Here is a 16,893-nt window from a genome sequence, read left to right on the forward strand (position 1 = left end):
CATTAATCCCGTTAGTGTTAGGATAATTTCTATTTTGAGCAAGAAAAATCCTTTGTGGCTAGTGAATGGTGTTTATCGTTAGAGAAGCTGGAACATGACTCTGAAGAGCTGGGGGACAGCAGTGGAGTTTGCTGTTTGCTGTCCTTCTTGCCAGTGTGTTCAGTGTCCTTCCAATGCTCTTAGGAAAGTCTTCCCCGAGCTTTGTCACTCCCTCCCCTCCCCCAGTATGGAATCAAAGGGCTGGCATTCGGAGTGAGATAAGCTTTCTGGCCGTATCATCCTGGGTCATTTCTGACTGAGTCCAAGGTCCCCTTCTTGCTCCTCTTTCGCCCTGAGTGTGTGGAGCTGGGTGCTGGGCTGGGCTGGGCTGGGCTGGGCTGGGCTGGGCTGGGTGGGTGGTTGAGGGCAGTCTCTTTGTAGCTCTAGCCCCTCCTTCCTCTACGAGGTTCCTGGATTAAATGTTACTAGACGCCAGGGCTCGTGTCCTACTTCCTCTCTGCATTTGTGAGAATGACGTGCAATAAATACAGTGTGTGTAGTACACTTCCTGGTACTTAGTAGTAGTCAATAAAATTTGTTTCTTTTCTTTCTGCCTTTTCATAAAATTCTCCTAATGTCTCTCTATTCTGTCTTGAGAAATCTCATTGGGCAGGGATGGGTGGTGACAGAGGGGGGTAGAGGGCAGGAGGTGGACCTGAAGGCTAATATTGGTCCTTGTTTCATTAGTTATTTTTTGATTAGGATGGATTTTTCCACATATTCCTGAGTCAAAGTGGATATTAGCAGAAATGGACATTTTGGGGATGACAAATTGGGATGTGTTCAGGTATACCTAGAAGTCCTGAGTTTGCCCAGGGTTTTAATATCTCAGACCAGACTTCCAGGCAGAAACCAAGCGTTCTGGTGCCTCAGTGGGTCAGTCAGTCCTTGCTCCAAGAGAAATACAACGGGTCATTTAGAACAACTGAGAGTAAACACAGGCTGAGGTTTTTTTTTTTTTTTTTGATGAGAAAGATTTGCTCTGAGCTATCTGTTGCCAATCTTCCTCTCTCTCTCTCTCTCTTTTTTTTTTTTTTGGTGAGAAAGATTAGCCTTGAGCTAACATCCATGCCAACCTTCCTCTATTTTGTATGTGGGACACTGCCATAGCATGGCTTGATGAGAGTGGTGTGTAGGTCTGTGCCAGGGATCCAAACCCAAGAACCTGGGCACCCAAGTGGAGCGAGCCAGGCTTAACCACTGTGCTGTGGGGCCAGCCCCAGGCTGAGAGAGTTTTTGTTGGGTGTGTGGTTGTGAAACTGAGAGATTTAGTTGCCTCATCTGTAGAATGAGGATAATAATAACAACCACCTGGCAGAAGTGCAGCGAGGGAGACACCAGCCCAAATCACTTAACGCGTGAAGACCAGAGCTGTGGGCAGGCTTGAGGGAGCAGTCAGAGGTGGCTGAGCCTGAAGTTTCCAGCCTGGTGATGTAATTCGCGACACATTTATGTTTGGGGTGGATAGAAAAACAGAGAGGGGGAGATGGTGGAGCTGTTGCATCCGTCCAGGGGCTGACTTGTTTAGGTCCAAGTTATTCTCTTCACGTTTCTCAGTGGACTAAAATCTTTTCTGAGTTTGGACAAAGCTGAGTAGTCAGTGTGCTGCTGAAGCAACTCCTTTGCAAATGAGCTCAACTAGGGTTTGTTCAGTGTTTACTATGTGCCGGGCGTTGCATCAGGGCTGGTGTGCAGAAGTGAACAGGACACACAGTGCCTCCTCTTGAGTCCACAGACATTCCACAGATGAACACACACCAGGACTGTGGTCGACAACACAGTGCCACCAAAACCCCAACCAGCATGTGTATGGGGCACACAATGGGGATCAGGAGGTCAGTGAGGCCCCCCGAGGAAGGTTACTTTAGGTGAGACCTGAATGGCGAGGAGTTTGGCCGAGGAGAGAGAGAGCAGGAGCATCAGTGGCTTGTGAGGAGGCCCGAGGCTGGGAAAGCTCAGTGAACTGGAGGAACTCACCTGAGGCCAGTGCTGGGACAGGAACGGGATGAGGTCAGAGAGGAAGCTGGAGGCCTGGGAGCCACTGAGAAGAAGTTTAAGCCGAGGAATCCCTTGAAAGGGTGAGGCAGAGAGTTGACATTAGCAGACTTGAGAGGATCCTGACCTTGGAAGGAAAATGAACAGGAGGAGATGAGGTTGGAGGTGATGCAGGACATCCATGAGGAGGCCATGCTTGGGCCAGGTGAGACATGAGGGTGGCTTGGAACTAGGTGCTGGCTGTGGATATGGATTTGAGAAAAATCTTGAACCTTTTGGTAGATTGGAAGTAGACTGAGTGGGAGAGGAGAATGACCCTCGAGTTGTTGCCAGATATGACTGGGTGAACAGAGGTGCCCTTTACTGAGATGAAGAAGTCACAGGAAGTGAGGGGCTGGAGAGGAAGACCCAGTCTCTGTGGTTTTCCTTTGGAGACTGTAGAATCAGGCCTTTCCTGGTGTACATGGCAGCCTGGCAGAGAGGGGGTCTGAATGGCTGTACCCAGGCCATGGGGGATATTAGAACATTAGCAACCTGCAGGGCACTGTCCATTCAGTGTGGGCAGGGCCTGGGTCCTGGTGCTGAACTGAAAGCTCTTGATGTCTAGTGTTAACCCCTCAGTTGCCAGTTTGTGGGGAGCTCGTGGGTCATCTGTTGATGAAGAAAAGAAAAGCAGCTACACTAGGGGCCGTGGTCCCGTGTGATTTATCAACTGACATGGAATCATTTCAGTACTGAACAGCCAGTACAGCCAGACCTATACTTAGGACTAGGTATTAGTCTTGGCTGTAACACCCATAGTCCCTACATCCGTGGTTTGGAAGCTAGCCCACCTGGAGTGTAGCAGTTGTTCAACAAATGGTTACTGAGTCTGCGTCTCTCTCTGGACACCCGCAGGGTTGTTTCAGTGTATCTGTACCTACCCTCTTTTTGCTGCTCTGATCATGCTGTTTCCTTCTTGATAACTGGGGTGCGCTGTCCACAGGGCAGAGCAGAGTCTGCTTGGATTGCTTTTTGCAAGGTTTCACTTTCAAGTGGTGGAAGGAGACAGAGAAGGGTGGACTCTTCTGTCTGGGGACGCTTAGCGGGGGCCCCAGGGCCTGGTCTCTATAGACATCCCTGCAACCTTTGCCAGGCTCTGCTTTTCCCTGCTCTCCTGGGAACCACCTGCTTCTCAGACATGAGGAACCTGTGGCACCCAGCATTGGATCTGGAAGCAGGGTTTGGGGCTCTGAGCAGCTAATTGCAGGTGCAAACTTTGGGGGCAGATTTGGGGTCTGCTGGGGTCCCTGAACCATGTCAAGCTGCTGATTTAAAGATGCTCCAGAAGTCTCAGCCTTTCAAAGCAGGTAAGTTGGTTTTGAAGACACCTGTGTGCAAGGAAGAGGAAAGCAGGGAGAAGCTGGCTGTGAGGAGGAGGCTGAGAATGTGGTGGGACTGGGGTGGGTGGGAGGATGTTGGATAGTAGTGCGGCTCTGGGAAGACCCAGGACAAGCACAGTGAGGGTTGCACCTTTATTTATTTACTTTAATAATATTTTTGTAGCACTTACTAGGACCAGGTCCTGTTCCAGAACATGTAGTGACTCTAAAAATATAAATTCATGTGATTCTCATACAACCTTGGGAGCGAGATGCTGTTACTATTCTCACTTTGCAGATGAGGAAACTGAGGCTGGGAAGGTCAAGAAACTTGCCTAAGGCAGTAGCACAGAGAGTGGCCACGTCCGGAGGAGAACTCAGCAGTCAGCCCCAGAATCTGTCCTTCCCAGAACCATAGGCTGTCTCACTTCTCCAAAGTAAGCAGTTTGGAGGTCTTTTCTCTGACTAGGACTCATTTTATAGTCTCTGCTGCTCTGGGATCCTCTACTCTGAGACTGAAACCTTCCACAAATACAGAGAGGAAGAGGATTAACTCATCAGTGGGAAATTGAGCACTTGCTGTGTGCAGGGCCATGTCCTTGGACTCTAGAAGGAAAGGGCTGGGGTGAGATTGAGATTCAGGTGAACTAAACAACAGCAGGACAGGGTGCTTGTGACGGGAGCCACGGTCTCCTTGAGGAGGATGTAGTCTGTCTCTGATGCTTCTCAGTGATTCCCTGCTCATAGTTATGGGGCAACAGAACCGCAGGCAGGAGCTGGCATGTCCTTCATGGTGAGGGGCCTGAATCTGGGCCCCCTGTCCTGGGGCGTTACCAGCAGTGTGTGAACAGTGGAGAGATGGAGGGACGGTTTCCACCATGGGGCCCCAGGTGCTGAGAAAGGAAGAGTCTGGTTTTCTGGGCAGAGTGGGGCTGTGCTGCAGGTGCTGATGGGGTGGGAAAGGAAGGAGTGGTTGTTTCCCAAGCAAGCCTAATGGCCTCTAGCACCACAGAGGCATTCAAAAGGGCTGGAAGGAGCCTGGCTCAGTCCTTTCTTGGCATCAGAGTTGTGTGGGGCCCACCACTCCATTAGCATAATGAGCCAGTAGGAAAGGCTCTGTTCCTGCTGGAGTCTATTGCCAGCCCTGAGTCCTACTCTCTTTTCTGAGGCCCCAGTACTCTGGGCTGGCCCTGCCTCCTGACCTCTCTCCCCAGCTCTAAGGAAATGGAGGATTGCTTCAGCCACTCTGTGCTCTGCCATCTCACCTCCCTGCTTCTCATCCAGCTGCTCACCGGGGGGTCCGCAGGTAAGTGTGTCTCTGTTACTCTTTGTGTGTCTCCCTTGGCTGGTGGGAGCCCCCAGGAGCTCTGCTGGTTTCTCTCCATCAGGAATGGATGGTTATTTGTGGGGGCTCTGGATATAGAAGGATTGTGATTCTTCCCTAACAACTACTTGTAGTTAAACATTTAAGAAGAGGCACTAAATCGTAACATGAGGGTAGGGGGCCTTGATAATTATCCCATGAGGAGTTTATGATATTTTAAAAAGTCAACTATCAAAAATGTGAAAATGTCTTTTCCCTCATTTTTTCCCCTGGGCTTCCTTGGTATCTGAAGCACTTATTCATTCATTAGTTCATTTCATTCCACAGATATTTATAAGGTGTCGACCATGTGTTAGGTGTTATTCTATGAACAAAACAGACAGATTCCCTGTCTCACAGAGCTTACATTCTAGCAGGAGACAGTAAATAATAAATCAACAAATCAACAAAACCTACAGTCAGTTAGAGGAGCTGAGAGGATGGGACAATGCAGTAGAGTCGGGTGGGGCAGTCAGGGGTGCAGGAGATGGAGTGTGGGCAGGCAGCAGTGTTCAATCAGGTGATCAGTGTAGTCAGTGAGGTGGGACAAAGACTTGGAGTGGGTAGGGAGTGAGCCTGTGAGATCTCCAGGGAAAGAGGGTTTCTGTAGGAGGGAACAGCCAGTGGAAAGCTGGCCATGTGCCTGGGGTGTTCAAGGAACAGAGAAGGCAAGTGTTGGCTGGGGCAGAATGAGTGAGAGGAAGAGAATCAGGAGTTGGGGGCAGAGAGGTACTGGCGGTCATCCCTGTCGGCCCTGTAGGCCATTGGGGGCGCTGGGGAGCCAAGCAGGGCTTTGAGTAGAGTAGGGACATGGTTTCACTTATAGGTGAAAAGGGTCCGAGATGTAGGGGTGGGGAGAGGATAGACATGGGGAGACTAGTCACTGTCATCCCTCAAGTGAGAAACGATGGTGACTCAGGCCAAGGTCGAAGAGCACAGGAGGTGAGAAGTCGCTGTTTGGAGGTCCAGCAGGCTTGTCCTGCAGAATAGTCATGTTGTGGCCCGTCCACCAGGCCTCAGAAGGCCAAGGGCTCTGACGGGGTGGTAGTAGGGTAAAGCTTCTGTTTTAACAAGCAGTGATTTGGGCTCCTGTGAGTGGTGAGAGTGAGGGCAGGTTTTTAATGGAAATAGCATTTGGCTCTAGTTACAGATGTAATTCAGCAGAGGAGAAAGACATGGGCACCAGTAATAAAGTTAAGAGTGGGAGTGGGGAAGTTCCTGGGTGTGGCTGAATGATCAAAGAGTTCTGATGTGAGCCACAGCTGTGCTCTTTGGTCAGTTTTCAGTCCTGTCCCTGGAGGGGCTGGGTTAGAGCTGTGGTTCTCAAAGTGTGGTCCCTGGAACATCAGTATCAGCATCCCCAGGAACTCCTTGGAAATGCACATTCTTGGGCCCACCCCAGACCTACTGAATCAGAAGCTCTGGGGGTGGGACCCAGCAATCTGTGTTTTACAAGCCCTCTTGGTGATTCTGATGCATGCTGCAGGTTGCAAGCCACTGAGTTAGAGTCCTTCATGGAAGGCTGTGAAGACAGGAGCACAGGCAGATAAGGCAGTCTCTTGGTCATCATTTCTTTTTTTTTTGTGAGGAAAATTGGCCCTGAGCTAACAGTTGTTGCCAATCCTCCTCTTTCTTCTTCCTTCCCAAAGCCCCAGTACATAGTTGTATATCCTAGTGGTAGGTCATTCTAGTTCTTCCTTGTGGGATGCTTCCACAGCATGGCTTGATGAGCCGTGTGTAGGTCTGTGCCCAGGACCTGAACCAGTGAACCCTGGGCTGCTGACGCTGAGTGTGTGAACTTAACCACTCAGCAACAGGGCCGGTTCCTGGCATCATTTCTGGGTCACAAAGTTGTGGTCTGAAGATCTCGCCCGGGTTCAGAGTTGTTATAGCTCAATCCATCAGGTCAGCTGATCCGACACTTGCCTCCAGCCTGCCTGGGCCTTCCCACCTGATCGTGTGTGTTCCCTGTTCCCAGTCTGCATCTCTCCAACTTTCTCACCTCTATGTCTGTGTCCACAGAGGAGTTCTTCGTGATTGGCCCCTCAGACCCCATTGTGGCAACGCTAGGCGGGGACATCACACTGCCCTGTCGTGTGTCCCCAACCATGAGTGTGGAGAACATGGAGCTGAGGTGGTTCCGCTCCAAGTTCTCAGAAGTTGTGTTCGTCTATCAAAACCAGCGGGAGCAGAACGAGGAGCAGATGGCCCAGTATGCAGGGCGGACCTCGCTGGTGAGGGACCTCCTCACCCAGGGGGAGGCTGCAGTGCAAATCCACAAGGTCCAGGCTTCTGACAATGGGCTATATACCTGCTTCTTCAGAAAGGGAGGCTTCTATGAAGAGGCCAGTTTGGAACTGAAGGTGGCAGGTTGGTGACTTGATCTATGTTCTTGAGTCCTAAGGTATTGGAGTTGGGAGGAATCTCAGACCATGTAGATCAGCCCATCATTTTAGAGATGTGTAAAAGGAGGCTCATTGACTCATTCATTTATTCAATACAAATATACGGAACCCCCACTATGTGCCAGGTCCTGTTCTGGGCTCCTGGGTACATCAGTGAACCAAGCAAAGATCCCTGCCCTGTGGAGTTTATATTCTAGAGGCAATACATAAATAAATAGATAAATGGGTTATAGAGAATGTTAGGAGGTGCTAAGTACTTAGAATAAATGGCCAAGTAGAGCAGAGGAAGGGAACCAGAAGGTGGGAGTAGGGAGGGAGGACAGGCTTCAGTGTTACATAGGGGCTCACAGTGGGCCTTATTGACAAGCTGAGCAAAAGCTCAAGAAAGTAGGGTTTTTGCCAAGTGGATATCTGGGGGATGAGAGTTCCAAGCATAAGGAACACCCAGCGTGAAACCCCAGAGGTAGGTGTGTTCTGGGCACACAAGGAAGCCATCATGGTTTGTAAGAGAAGTGAATGGGAAGGTGGTAAGAAGTGACAATAGTGGAATAAAGAGATGTTTCTGGTATACGGTGCACAGAGAAGGGTTGATTAATGCTGCCTATATTGATCGAGAGAAGCTCCTAGGGAGTTCACACTTGAGCAGGCACTTGAGTTCACCAGACAAGGTTCCAAAGAGCCCTTGAGGTTGATGGACTGGAACGTGAGAAGGCAGGGCACACATAGAGCATGTTGATTGTGGTTATTAGCAGTTAATCAAATGGTCCTTGGGGCTGGAGTGCATGGGCCCTGCGGGGCACAGGTGGTAGAAGTTGGGCGGGAAGAGGAGAGAAGGAGTTTGAGAGAGAAGGCAGATGCCAGAGCAAATAAGACTTTGTGTGCTGTGTTATGGAACTTGGAAGCACTGCTGAGAAGTTTTAAACAGAGCAGTACTGGGAATGTTTGATTGACAGCTGTGAGGAGGATGGATGGAAGATGAGCAAGGTGAGGCGTGGATGCAGTTATGAGGTGGAAAGGATGACTGCCTGACTTCAGAAAGCAGCAGTAGGGTGGGACAGGAGGAATCAGACATCAGAGAGGTTTAGAAAGTAGACCCAACTAAGTGAGTAGATTTGGGGACACAGAGAGTTTGGAAGGGGGAGAGGGGATTATAGAGTCTCTCAGGGTTTGTTGTTTAGTGGTAGGAATAGTGATAGTTATGCGTTAGTTGCCTGTTGCCTAATAAAGCAGTGTAACAAACAACCACAAAAATCTCAATGGCACACAGCCGTAACCATTTATTTAAATCAGGCATTAAGAAAGTTCAGCTAATCTGGGCTGTATTTGGCTAATCTTAACTGGGCTTACTTAGACATCTTTGGTTATGTTGGGGAAATATCAAAAACAAAACCTCCCAACCCAGAAATCCTTTCACAAAGGTAGTAGAGAAAGAAAACAGTTTTTTTATTGAATGGGCATTAAACCAGAATGTGATGCACTTCACTGACAATCTACTAAGAGATTGCAAAGACAGAAGGAAATCTCCCCCATTTATGAAGCCAAGCAGATACAATCCATTACATACATGTTTTCAAGATAAATAATAACTAATCCTCAAGTAAGAGGACTTGACAGCACCATTTGTCGCACAGAGTTTACTCTAAATTTACCTGGTAATTGAGGTGAACATCTATGTTAGCTAATTGGCTTTATCCAGAAAAAAGGCAAATTCTCATATCTTCATGACAGGAGGTGGTTTTACAATTTGGAGCGTGGTGCCCAGTGAAGTTAGGCTCCTACCCTCCCACAGGAAGGGGAAAGTGGAGTGCTACCTCTTTTGTTGTTTACATTTCAAAGAGATGGCTTTGAGGTCCTTGAGAAAGACATTCCTGGGTCATAAAGTTGGCAAAAGGCCTGGCTAGTTTTCAAAAAGGATTTATACGCATTTCAAAGAGGGGAGAAAGTACCTACAATTACAAGTTTTCTAAAGTAAATGCTCTAAGAAGAAAGAGGGGAGGGGAATCTGTTCCCTTATTTTCAACAGGGAGATTTAAGCCTCTTACTTTTAGTTTTTATTTGTCCTTATAGTCAGCTGAAGAGGGCACCATGCAGACCTTGGCTGGGTTTGTTCTCGTGGGTTTTATCCGTCTGGCTGTTGGCTGATCTAGGAAAGCTTCAGCTGGAAAGGCTGCCCAAGCACATCCTTCCCATGGCAGAGGGCAGGCCCAAAGGCACAGGCACTTTAAAAACTCTGCTTGAGCCACGTCAAGTCACATGATTGAGCCCAGAGGCAGAGTGTGAAGGCACTGAAAATATGTGGCAGAGGGTGAGCTGGATATAAAGAAGCATGACGAATTGGGAATATGACATAATTAGTCTATCACAGCTTGGACCAAATCATGAATTTAGCTTGGGAATATTGAGTTTGAAGTGTATGTGAGGAATCCTGGTAAGGATAACCCACAGGGACATGGATATAAGGGAGGGGAGTTCAGGAGACAGGGTTGTCAATTGACATAATTTTGGAAGTGATTTACAAAGACAGGCAGTGGGTGTGGAGGAGATGTGCTGAGAGAGTATGTGAGGCGAGAAGAGTGAAGGATAAGGATAAAGCCTGGGACTAAATTCCTTCTGTTTCCTCTGAGCATCAGCCTTTCCACCTGCATGGTGGGGGAGACAAGCCCCTGTCCTCTGTGCCTCCAATGGGTCCTATGCTCCTTCCTTCTATTCCACGTGGCAGGGCTGCTACCTTGCTCCCTGGAGGGGGTGGCCTTCCCACAGAGCCCCCAGAATGCAATGTGAATGGGTCCCCCTGGAGTTGTGCACATGTGGGCACTACTGGGATCCCTGGGCCCTAGGCGGCCTCCCATGTTTCTCCCGCTTACCTTCTGCAGGTGTGGGCTCTGCCCCTCAGGTGTACATCAAAGGGCTGGAGGAGGATGGCATCCGCGTGGTGTGCATGGCCTCAGGGTGGTTCCCGAAGCCCCAGGTGCAATGGAGGGACCTCAGTGGAGAGAAGTTCCTGGCATTCTCTGAGGCCCATGCCCAAGATGAGGAAGGGCTGTTCAGTGTGGAAGCCTCTCTGGTGGTGAGAGACAGCTCTGCGGGGAATGTGACCTGCTCCATCCTTAACCCTATCCTGGGCCAGGAGAAGGCGATGGCCATTTTCATCCCAGGTCAGTGCTGCTCCCTGCTCCCAGCAGGTCCAGAGGAAGGGGCCAGCATCCCTGAGTGTGCTGGGCTGGGCTGCCCAGGGCTCTACCCCTAATGGGGTCTCTGGCTGGGCTGCAGAGCCCTTCTTCCCCCAGGCCTCTCCGTGGAAGCTGGCTTTTATGGTGAGCCTGACTGTGCTGGTGCTCCTACTCCTTGGGGCTGGCTTCTGCACCAAGAGAGAACGTTCTGCAAAGTTTCAGGAGATGCAGAAACTGGATGATCTGCGCCGGGCTAAGAAAGAAGACTGTCAGACAAAGGAGGAGGCACTGAAGGCCACAGGTGAGGCCGGACAGGTCCAAGGCTGGCGAGGGTGGCAGCTGGTGCTGAGAGGGACAAGCTGACCACAGGGCTGGAGTCTAGGGCTCTCGTTCTCCAGGGAGATCCAGAGCCCTTGGCCCAGAGTAGGTGGCTAAGGAGATCCAGAGAGGACAGGGGGCGCCACGGAGGCTCAGATGGGTCTGGAGTTGGAATTTCTTCGAGGGTACAGGGAGATTCTTTCTTGTAGGTTCTTCAGGCACACAGTTTTTACTTTTCTTATGGGTGGGAGTTCATGCTTATTTTTTCACTCTCTTTCAGATGAACTCCAGGCAGATCTCAGTAAGTCCTGCTTTTCCTCCTGAACTCTCAGCATCCCCTTTGTAAGAGACAGTCTGATTCTTAGCTCACCTGTTTCCTATGTGGTGTCTTTCAGGTTGGAGGAAATCAGTTTACCTGGCTGGTGAGTCCCCTCTCCTTGTTTCTGTCTAGGCACAGCCATGTGGACCCCCTTACCTAGGGGCAGAAATGGAAGCTGGTGGGATGCACAGTCCTGCTCCTTGGGCTCTCCCAGATCTGGGACGCCATTTCCCACCCAGTGTTTGGGAACCTGAGTGTGATGGTGGCCTCTGGAGTTTGTCATGTGTCCTGGGTCTTATTCCAACCATGACCCACCCACCATATTGTTAGTTTTCTAGCCTTCAATGCATTTAGCTCTCAGTCAGTACCTGGAAGCCGAAAGCCAGCTGCCCTGAGATTTCGTTAAAGGAGCTCTCTACATAAATGGGACCATTAAGTTTAGGAGTGTGACTCCTGAAACACCATCCTGGGAGAGTCTGTTCTCTCCATTTCCTGAAGGTGCTGATCCAGAAGTGATGGGCTGACCAAGCATGGGAATGTGGCAGGATGAGTTGTCAATGTCCCAGAATAGTGATGTTTATCTCTAGAAATATTTTATCTGAGAAAGGTTGGCCACTTTAACCCCAGAGCTCACCTTATATCTCTGTGTTTACATCATTCCCCATTTTGAGTTATTTTGTAGATATATCTTTGCCAGAATAAGACTGGATATGACAGTGCTTTCTTACATTTATGGAACAATTTATATTCTCTAAAATATTTTCACACACAGTACAATTTTTGATCCTTAGTTGCAAAAGTGAATGCAGATAGAATAAGAATTTTTGAGGTTTTTGAGGCACAGAACAGCTAAGTGACTTGCCAAAAGTCACACAGCAGCAGCAAGACAGTGTGGAGCTCAACCTGTAATGCAGACTTCCTGACCTGTGGTCCAGAGAATATCCCACAACACTCTGCTGTCTGCACATTGCAGGAGGTCATGTTCTCTCCAGCTCTCTCCCTGTAGATAGTCTCACTTGTAGAACAGAGGAGAGGCAAGGGCCAGTAGATTCATGCTGAGCAGGGTTGTTCTGGCCAAGGTCTCACCAGGGTGTATTCTTTTTCAGCCTGGAGGAAGGCCCAGCTGTATGCGGGTGAGTGATTCTGAGCTTCCTGTGGCCTCACCTCTCCAGCCTCCACCCTGCCCCCTTCTCTATGGGTTGATGTCCCTGCTTTCCTTGTCACTTTTGTAGCCTCCATTCTAAGACTGCAGGGACTCCTCCTTGAGAACACAGATCTGTCTCCATTCTGACCCATCCTCTGCTGCAGGTCATTGCTAAGGTTAGAACACCCCCCAAAACACCTCATTCAACTGGTGCTTCTCATTGGTGCAGTGGCAAAGGAGAGGTCAGTTATAAGGAGAGACTGGAGCAGGGAAACGACTATGTAGGTCAGGAATTTCTGATCTCTAGAAGATTTCAGAAGTCTTGCCTGCTTAGGACTCAGGTCTTCCTAAGGGGGTCCTTGGTTCTGGATCCTTCTTGTCCCCAAATTCTTCCCCTTTTTGGATCTACTTTTGGTTTTCTTCTGGGATATTGGTCTTCTCTTTGCTTCCTCATGCTCTGACTCCCTGTTTAAGCTGAGTTTCTTCTTCCAAGATTCCTTGGCTGCTGAGGAATTAGTTGCTGTAGAGGAGGTGTTCTGAATGTGGGGTCCAGAACCTCCAGGATGTTTATGGACTTCTGGTGTGAGGGTCTGGGAAAGATCTGAAATTATATGCAAAATTCTGTGTATATGTTTGTATAACAGGAACAAAATGCAACTTGTAATTGTTCACAATCATTATCTCCTTTTGGGAGAATTCTGCGTTTGTCTGATGGGCTCAGCCCTGGTTGCGTTTATTAGGGGCAATGTTTGAAGATTGGGAAAGGAGAAACATAGAGGAGTTAAAATGGTTTACCAGAGAAAGAGTGGGGAGCAAATCAGGGAAGAAAAGACTAGGAGGAGGAAGAGAGGAGGACATGAAAAAGAAGTAGGATGCCCGAGATTCGCCTTGTAGAGATTTTGAGAGGCTTGGAGCAGTGGAAGAGAGACCACAAGTCATAGCCCTGGTGGTTTGAGTTGGGGAGTACACAGAGGGTTTGCAAGTTATTTTGGTGCATGAAATGTAATCAACTCCTTGGTACCTCTGTGAGAAATTTTGGTAAAGACTTATATTTATTTTTAAGCCATTTTGAAATAATCATCTAGTTGAATTTGCCTCTGATAAAGAGACCATCTCAATCTTCCAGTAACAGGCAAGGCAGGAGTGTGGTATGGGGGATCCTAGAGCAAGGAAGCATTATCCAGAGGACCCTTTAGCACTGGGGTTGGTTAAGGATCTGTGCCCTCTGAGCCTGTGTAACACGCCCTTTCCTTGCTCTGGATGTTTCTGTTTACCCTCAGAGATGTAAACTGTGAGAACAGAGAGGGACAAGCCAGCAGGTGAAGGAGGCCTGGGGACCAGATGAGTGAGGAATCTACCTTAGGGAACCTTACTGATTCTCCCTGGGATTTATTTGTTAAAAATCAGGATCAGATAGTCTTCTTTTACCTTCTCCCTGTTATCTGCTGAGTTAAAGTGCATGTGTTTTAATGTATACTTGTATATCCTTTTATTTTGTATGGACAAATGCCATACAGTAGGATCAACATTTTCATATTGACAGGTTCATGGTGTGAGGTTGATAAATATCTGATCTCTTTTTATTCATAAAATTGGAGAAATAATTTGTAATTTAAAGATTTGCTGTGGAAATTAAGTAAAGAATAGCATAATACTCAACACATTGTAGAATCTCAAAATTAAAGGCCAATTCTCTTTTGTCCTTCTCCTTCTTCTTCTTTGGTAATCTCTATCAATTATGAGATAGAAATTTATAGCTGGGTGTCAACTGATGTCTTGGTGAAGAACAAGTAAACTAAAGTTCATTTTTCTTAAAGGGCCACATGGGTCAGCCCAGTCATTTTATGTGATCTTATTTCCATCAAGCAAATCAATAGAGATGGAAATGCCAATTTCTCTGAATGAACCTGTATAAGTGGGAATGGTGGTCACAAATTTACATACCAAATGTGCAAGAAAATGTTGTTTACTTATTTCTATAAATGTTTGAATCTTGTTCCTGAGTCTCCACTCTGTTGGAGGCAACAACTCTCCCACTGGAGACATTTCAGGGTCTTATGACTTATATAGGCTTTACTTTGGTCAGTGGTCTTCTTTTCTTCTTCCCAAAATGGACTATGGAGTTTGGAAGAGATTGTGTGGTTTCACATCAGTGAGGGAGAGAGTTCACTGTGCTTTCCCCTTAGTCATATGAGGTCCTCACCCTGGGGAGACTAGCATGATTTAGATCTTAAGATCCTAGGATTGGGGTCTGCTGAGGAGGGGCAGATCCTATCTAGCTGTTTGGGGCATTGTTGTTCTCCCCATACCCCTCACCCCATTTTAAGATCCTTAATCTTAACCACGTCTGTGAAGTTCTCTTTGCTGTAACATATTCACACGTTCTGGGGTTGAGAACATGGACATCTTTGGGAGCCTACCACATAGAGTTTCTCCTGGAAGCTTTCGATCTCTCTGGGCAATTAGAGGGGGAAGTAGATGACTAGCTCTAATATTTTTGGCTTATCCCCTATATATAGGGATGTTTTTGCTCTCCCCACCCAGTGAAAAGGGTAAGAGAATTCATTAGTGTCTGTCCTCTCACTGAATGTGTGTCTTTCCTGCTTTGACCATCTATCTCCCTTCCTTGAAACCTCTTCATTGCCTCCTGTTGGGCAAGATTTCTCTGATCCTATATCCTGAGTTCTCTTCACTCATGGTTTATAGTCATCTTCTGAGTTCAGCTCAGCTAAGTTGTATTCTCTCTACCCATGGCTTAGAGGCAAGCTACAAGTTCAGCTCAATTAGTTCTTGATAATTAAATGGAGGCCTCGGAAATTTTGATCTCTTCAATACTTTCTCAAGAAAACCTAGCTTTCAGGATGAATGTGACTAGGGACTTGAGAAAGCATAATTTGGTAGTGAAATCTGGGCAATGATCTTTATGTTCAGATTGATATCCATCCTCTCAATCCCTGAGTATTAAGCTTCATGGCTCAGCCTTCATGGGAAGGCTGCAGCATGATGGCTGTGTGTGTAAAAAAGAAATAAATGTATCAGTTGAATGTTTCCAAAATATTTTCCCCTGTAGCTCTTGTATCAGTGTTTTTCAGAAGACTAGATGCTGACCCTGTTGTGTATAGTCTATGCAAATCCCTAATATGAAGTGTGTGGTTCTCTTCTAGATTGGCGGAAGGAGAAGTTCCAGGCCTGTGAGTGACTTCATGTTCTTGCTGAGTGTTCCTACTGCTGCCCGCATTGGCTCTCCTTCAGATCCCTGTGGTGACATAGATGCTGGCACCATCAGTGGTGGTGGTGTGGGATGTGGCAGTGATAGTCACATAGTTGGGGCTGGTGGCTTGTGGCTAATACTAGATGCTAAATAGATCTATTTCAGCCCTTGGAGTCCAAGTTGGTCCTCAAGGGCCCTTGACATATCTACCCCCTAAATCAGTCTTGTGGTTTCTTCTCCTGCTTGGAGGGCTGTAGGCTTGAGTCACAAGGCTCTCATCTCAGTAGGCTTAGCCCTCCCTCCAGGCAGCTAAGTGTCTGGGGGATGGTTGTATGCCCTTGTTGTGGGGCAGGGGAGGGCCTTGCATGATTGGTAACTCTCTCTGTAGGGTCTGTCACTCTGGATCCAGGCTCTGCCCATCCCAGCCTTGCCGTCTCTCATGAAAAGATGAGTCTGACCTGGAAGGACACCTGTGTGGACTCAGAAGGCAGCTGCAGTATCTTGGGCCTTGAGGGCATCACATCAGGGCGCTGTTACTGGGAGGTGGCGGTCAGGAGTGGAGACAGAAGCGAGTGGGCTCTGGGGGTCTGTAGCAAAGATGTGAAAAGAAAGGGCTGGTACAGAGAGTGCCCAGAGAAGGGGTTCTGGATTGTGGGGCATTATGAAAAGAATTATTGTGCCTGTACTATCCCTCAGACTTTGCTATTTCTTAGGCAAGTTCCCCACAGGGTGGGGGTTTTCGTGGACTACAATGAAGGGGATGTCTCCTTCTATAACATGACTGATGGCTCCCACATTTTCTCCTTCCCTCAGGCTTCTTTCTCTGGGATGCTCTTTCCATACTTCACGCTTAAGTCAGGAGATGTGTCCCTGACCATCTGCCCTATGGAGGGTGGGCCTGAGGGGTTCCCTGTGCCCCTTAACAGTTCTCCTTCTGTGGAAGAGCCTGTGAGCCTCCCAGGGGAGGGGTTCAGCTCAGGCTCTGGTGTTGATAGTGCTCCTCTAGGGGTTGAATCTCCGTTACTCCCCTGAAACCTTGAGGCTGTGTCCATATAGGGCCCCATCACTGTCCCAGAGCCCTCACCATGGCTCTTCTGAGAGCTGCAGACTCCCTGTGGCAAAGGCCTCTGAGGTGAGTTCTGGATGGCTAGGAGCCTTGTCCTCCTGCTATAGATGCAGATTGCTGGGGATGTGATTATGAGAATAGTTAGTTCGTGCCTTGTGCTCAGGTAGCAGATTATAAAAGTGGACTGAGCTGGTTTGGGGTAGGCTGAATTTTACTATGTGAAGTTGTTTTTTTCTGATAATAAAAAATATTTCATGAGATCTTTTTATTGTTTAGATATGAAAGGGGATGAGGGGCTGAATTACTCTGCAGAATAAAGCAGAGTTTACTTTATCCAACTTGAGTTTGTGCAGAAGAACCCAGAGGCTGAGGGTGGGTCCCCACCTCTATCTTGGAGGATCCGTACTATCTGTCCAGAAAAACATCCAAAATTACCAGGGAAATGGATGGCTGATGGACTTTTAAGAGGATTCTATTATTTTGCTTTACATATTTCCCATTC

General features: G+C 48.1%; 1 protein-coding gene across 13 annotated transcripts in view; it reads left to right on the forward strand.

Annotated features, from left to right (window-relative positions):
- The window catches only part of LOC100059576 (butyrophilin subfamily 3 member A3), a 42,266-nt gene extending 25,615 nt beyond the window's left edge, over window positions 1-16,651 (forward strand). For 5 of the 13 annotated variants that reach the window (XM_070245345.1, XM_070245349.1, XM_070245350.1 and 2 more), the window contains 10 exons: window positions 3,694-3,832; window positions 4,564-4,701; window positions 6,781-7,128; window positions 10,037-10,318; window positions 10,434-10,634; window positions 10,932-10,952; window positions 11,047-11,073; window positions 12,077-12,103; window positions 15,279-15,305; window positions 15,714-16,651. In XM_070245345.1, coding sequence (XP_070101446.1) covers window positions 4,620-4,701; window positions 6,781-7,128; window positions 10,037-10,318; window positions 10,434-10,634; window positions 10,932-10,952; window positions 11,047-11,073; window positions 12,077-12,103; window positions 15,279-15,305; window positions 15,714-16,357 — 1,659 coding nt within the window. In that variant the 5' untranslated portion in view covers window positions 3,694-3,832; window positions 4,564-4,619 and the 3' untranslated portion in view covers window positions 16,358-16,651. Of the gene's footprint in view, window positions 1-3,050; window positions 3,384-3,579; window positions 3,833-4,563; window positions 4,702-6,780; window positions 7,129-10,036; window positions 10,319-10,433; window positions 10,635-10,931; window positions 10,953-11,046; window positions 11,074-12,076; window positions 12,104-15,278; window positions 15,306-15,713 lie in introns of those variants that run through there. The other 8 variants (XM_070245343.1, XM_023624662.2, XM_070245351.1 and 5 more) reach the window with 5 other exon arrangements.
- Window positions 16,652-16,893: the final 242 nt, after the last annotated feature.

The sequence above is a fragment of the Equus caballus genome, chromosome 20 (assembly GCF_041296265.1).
Source record: "Equus caballus isolate H_3958 breed thoroughbred chromosome 20, TB-T2T, whole genome shotgun sequence".
NCBI classification, from domain to species: Eukaryota; Metazoa; Chordata; class Mammalia; order Perissodactyla; family Equidae; genus Equus; species Equus caballus.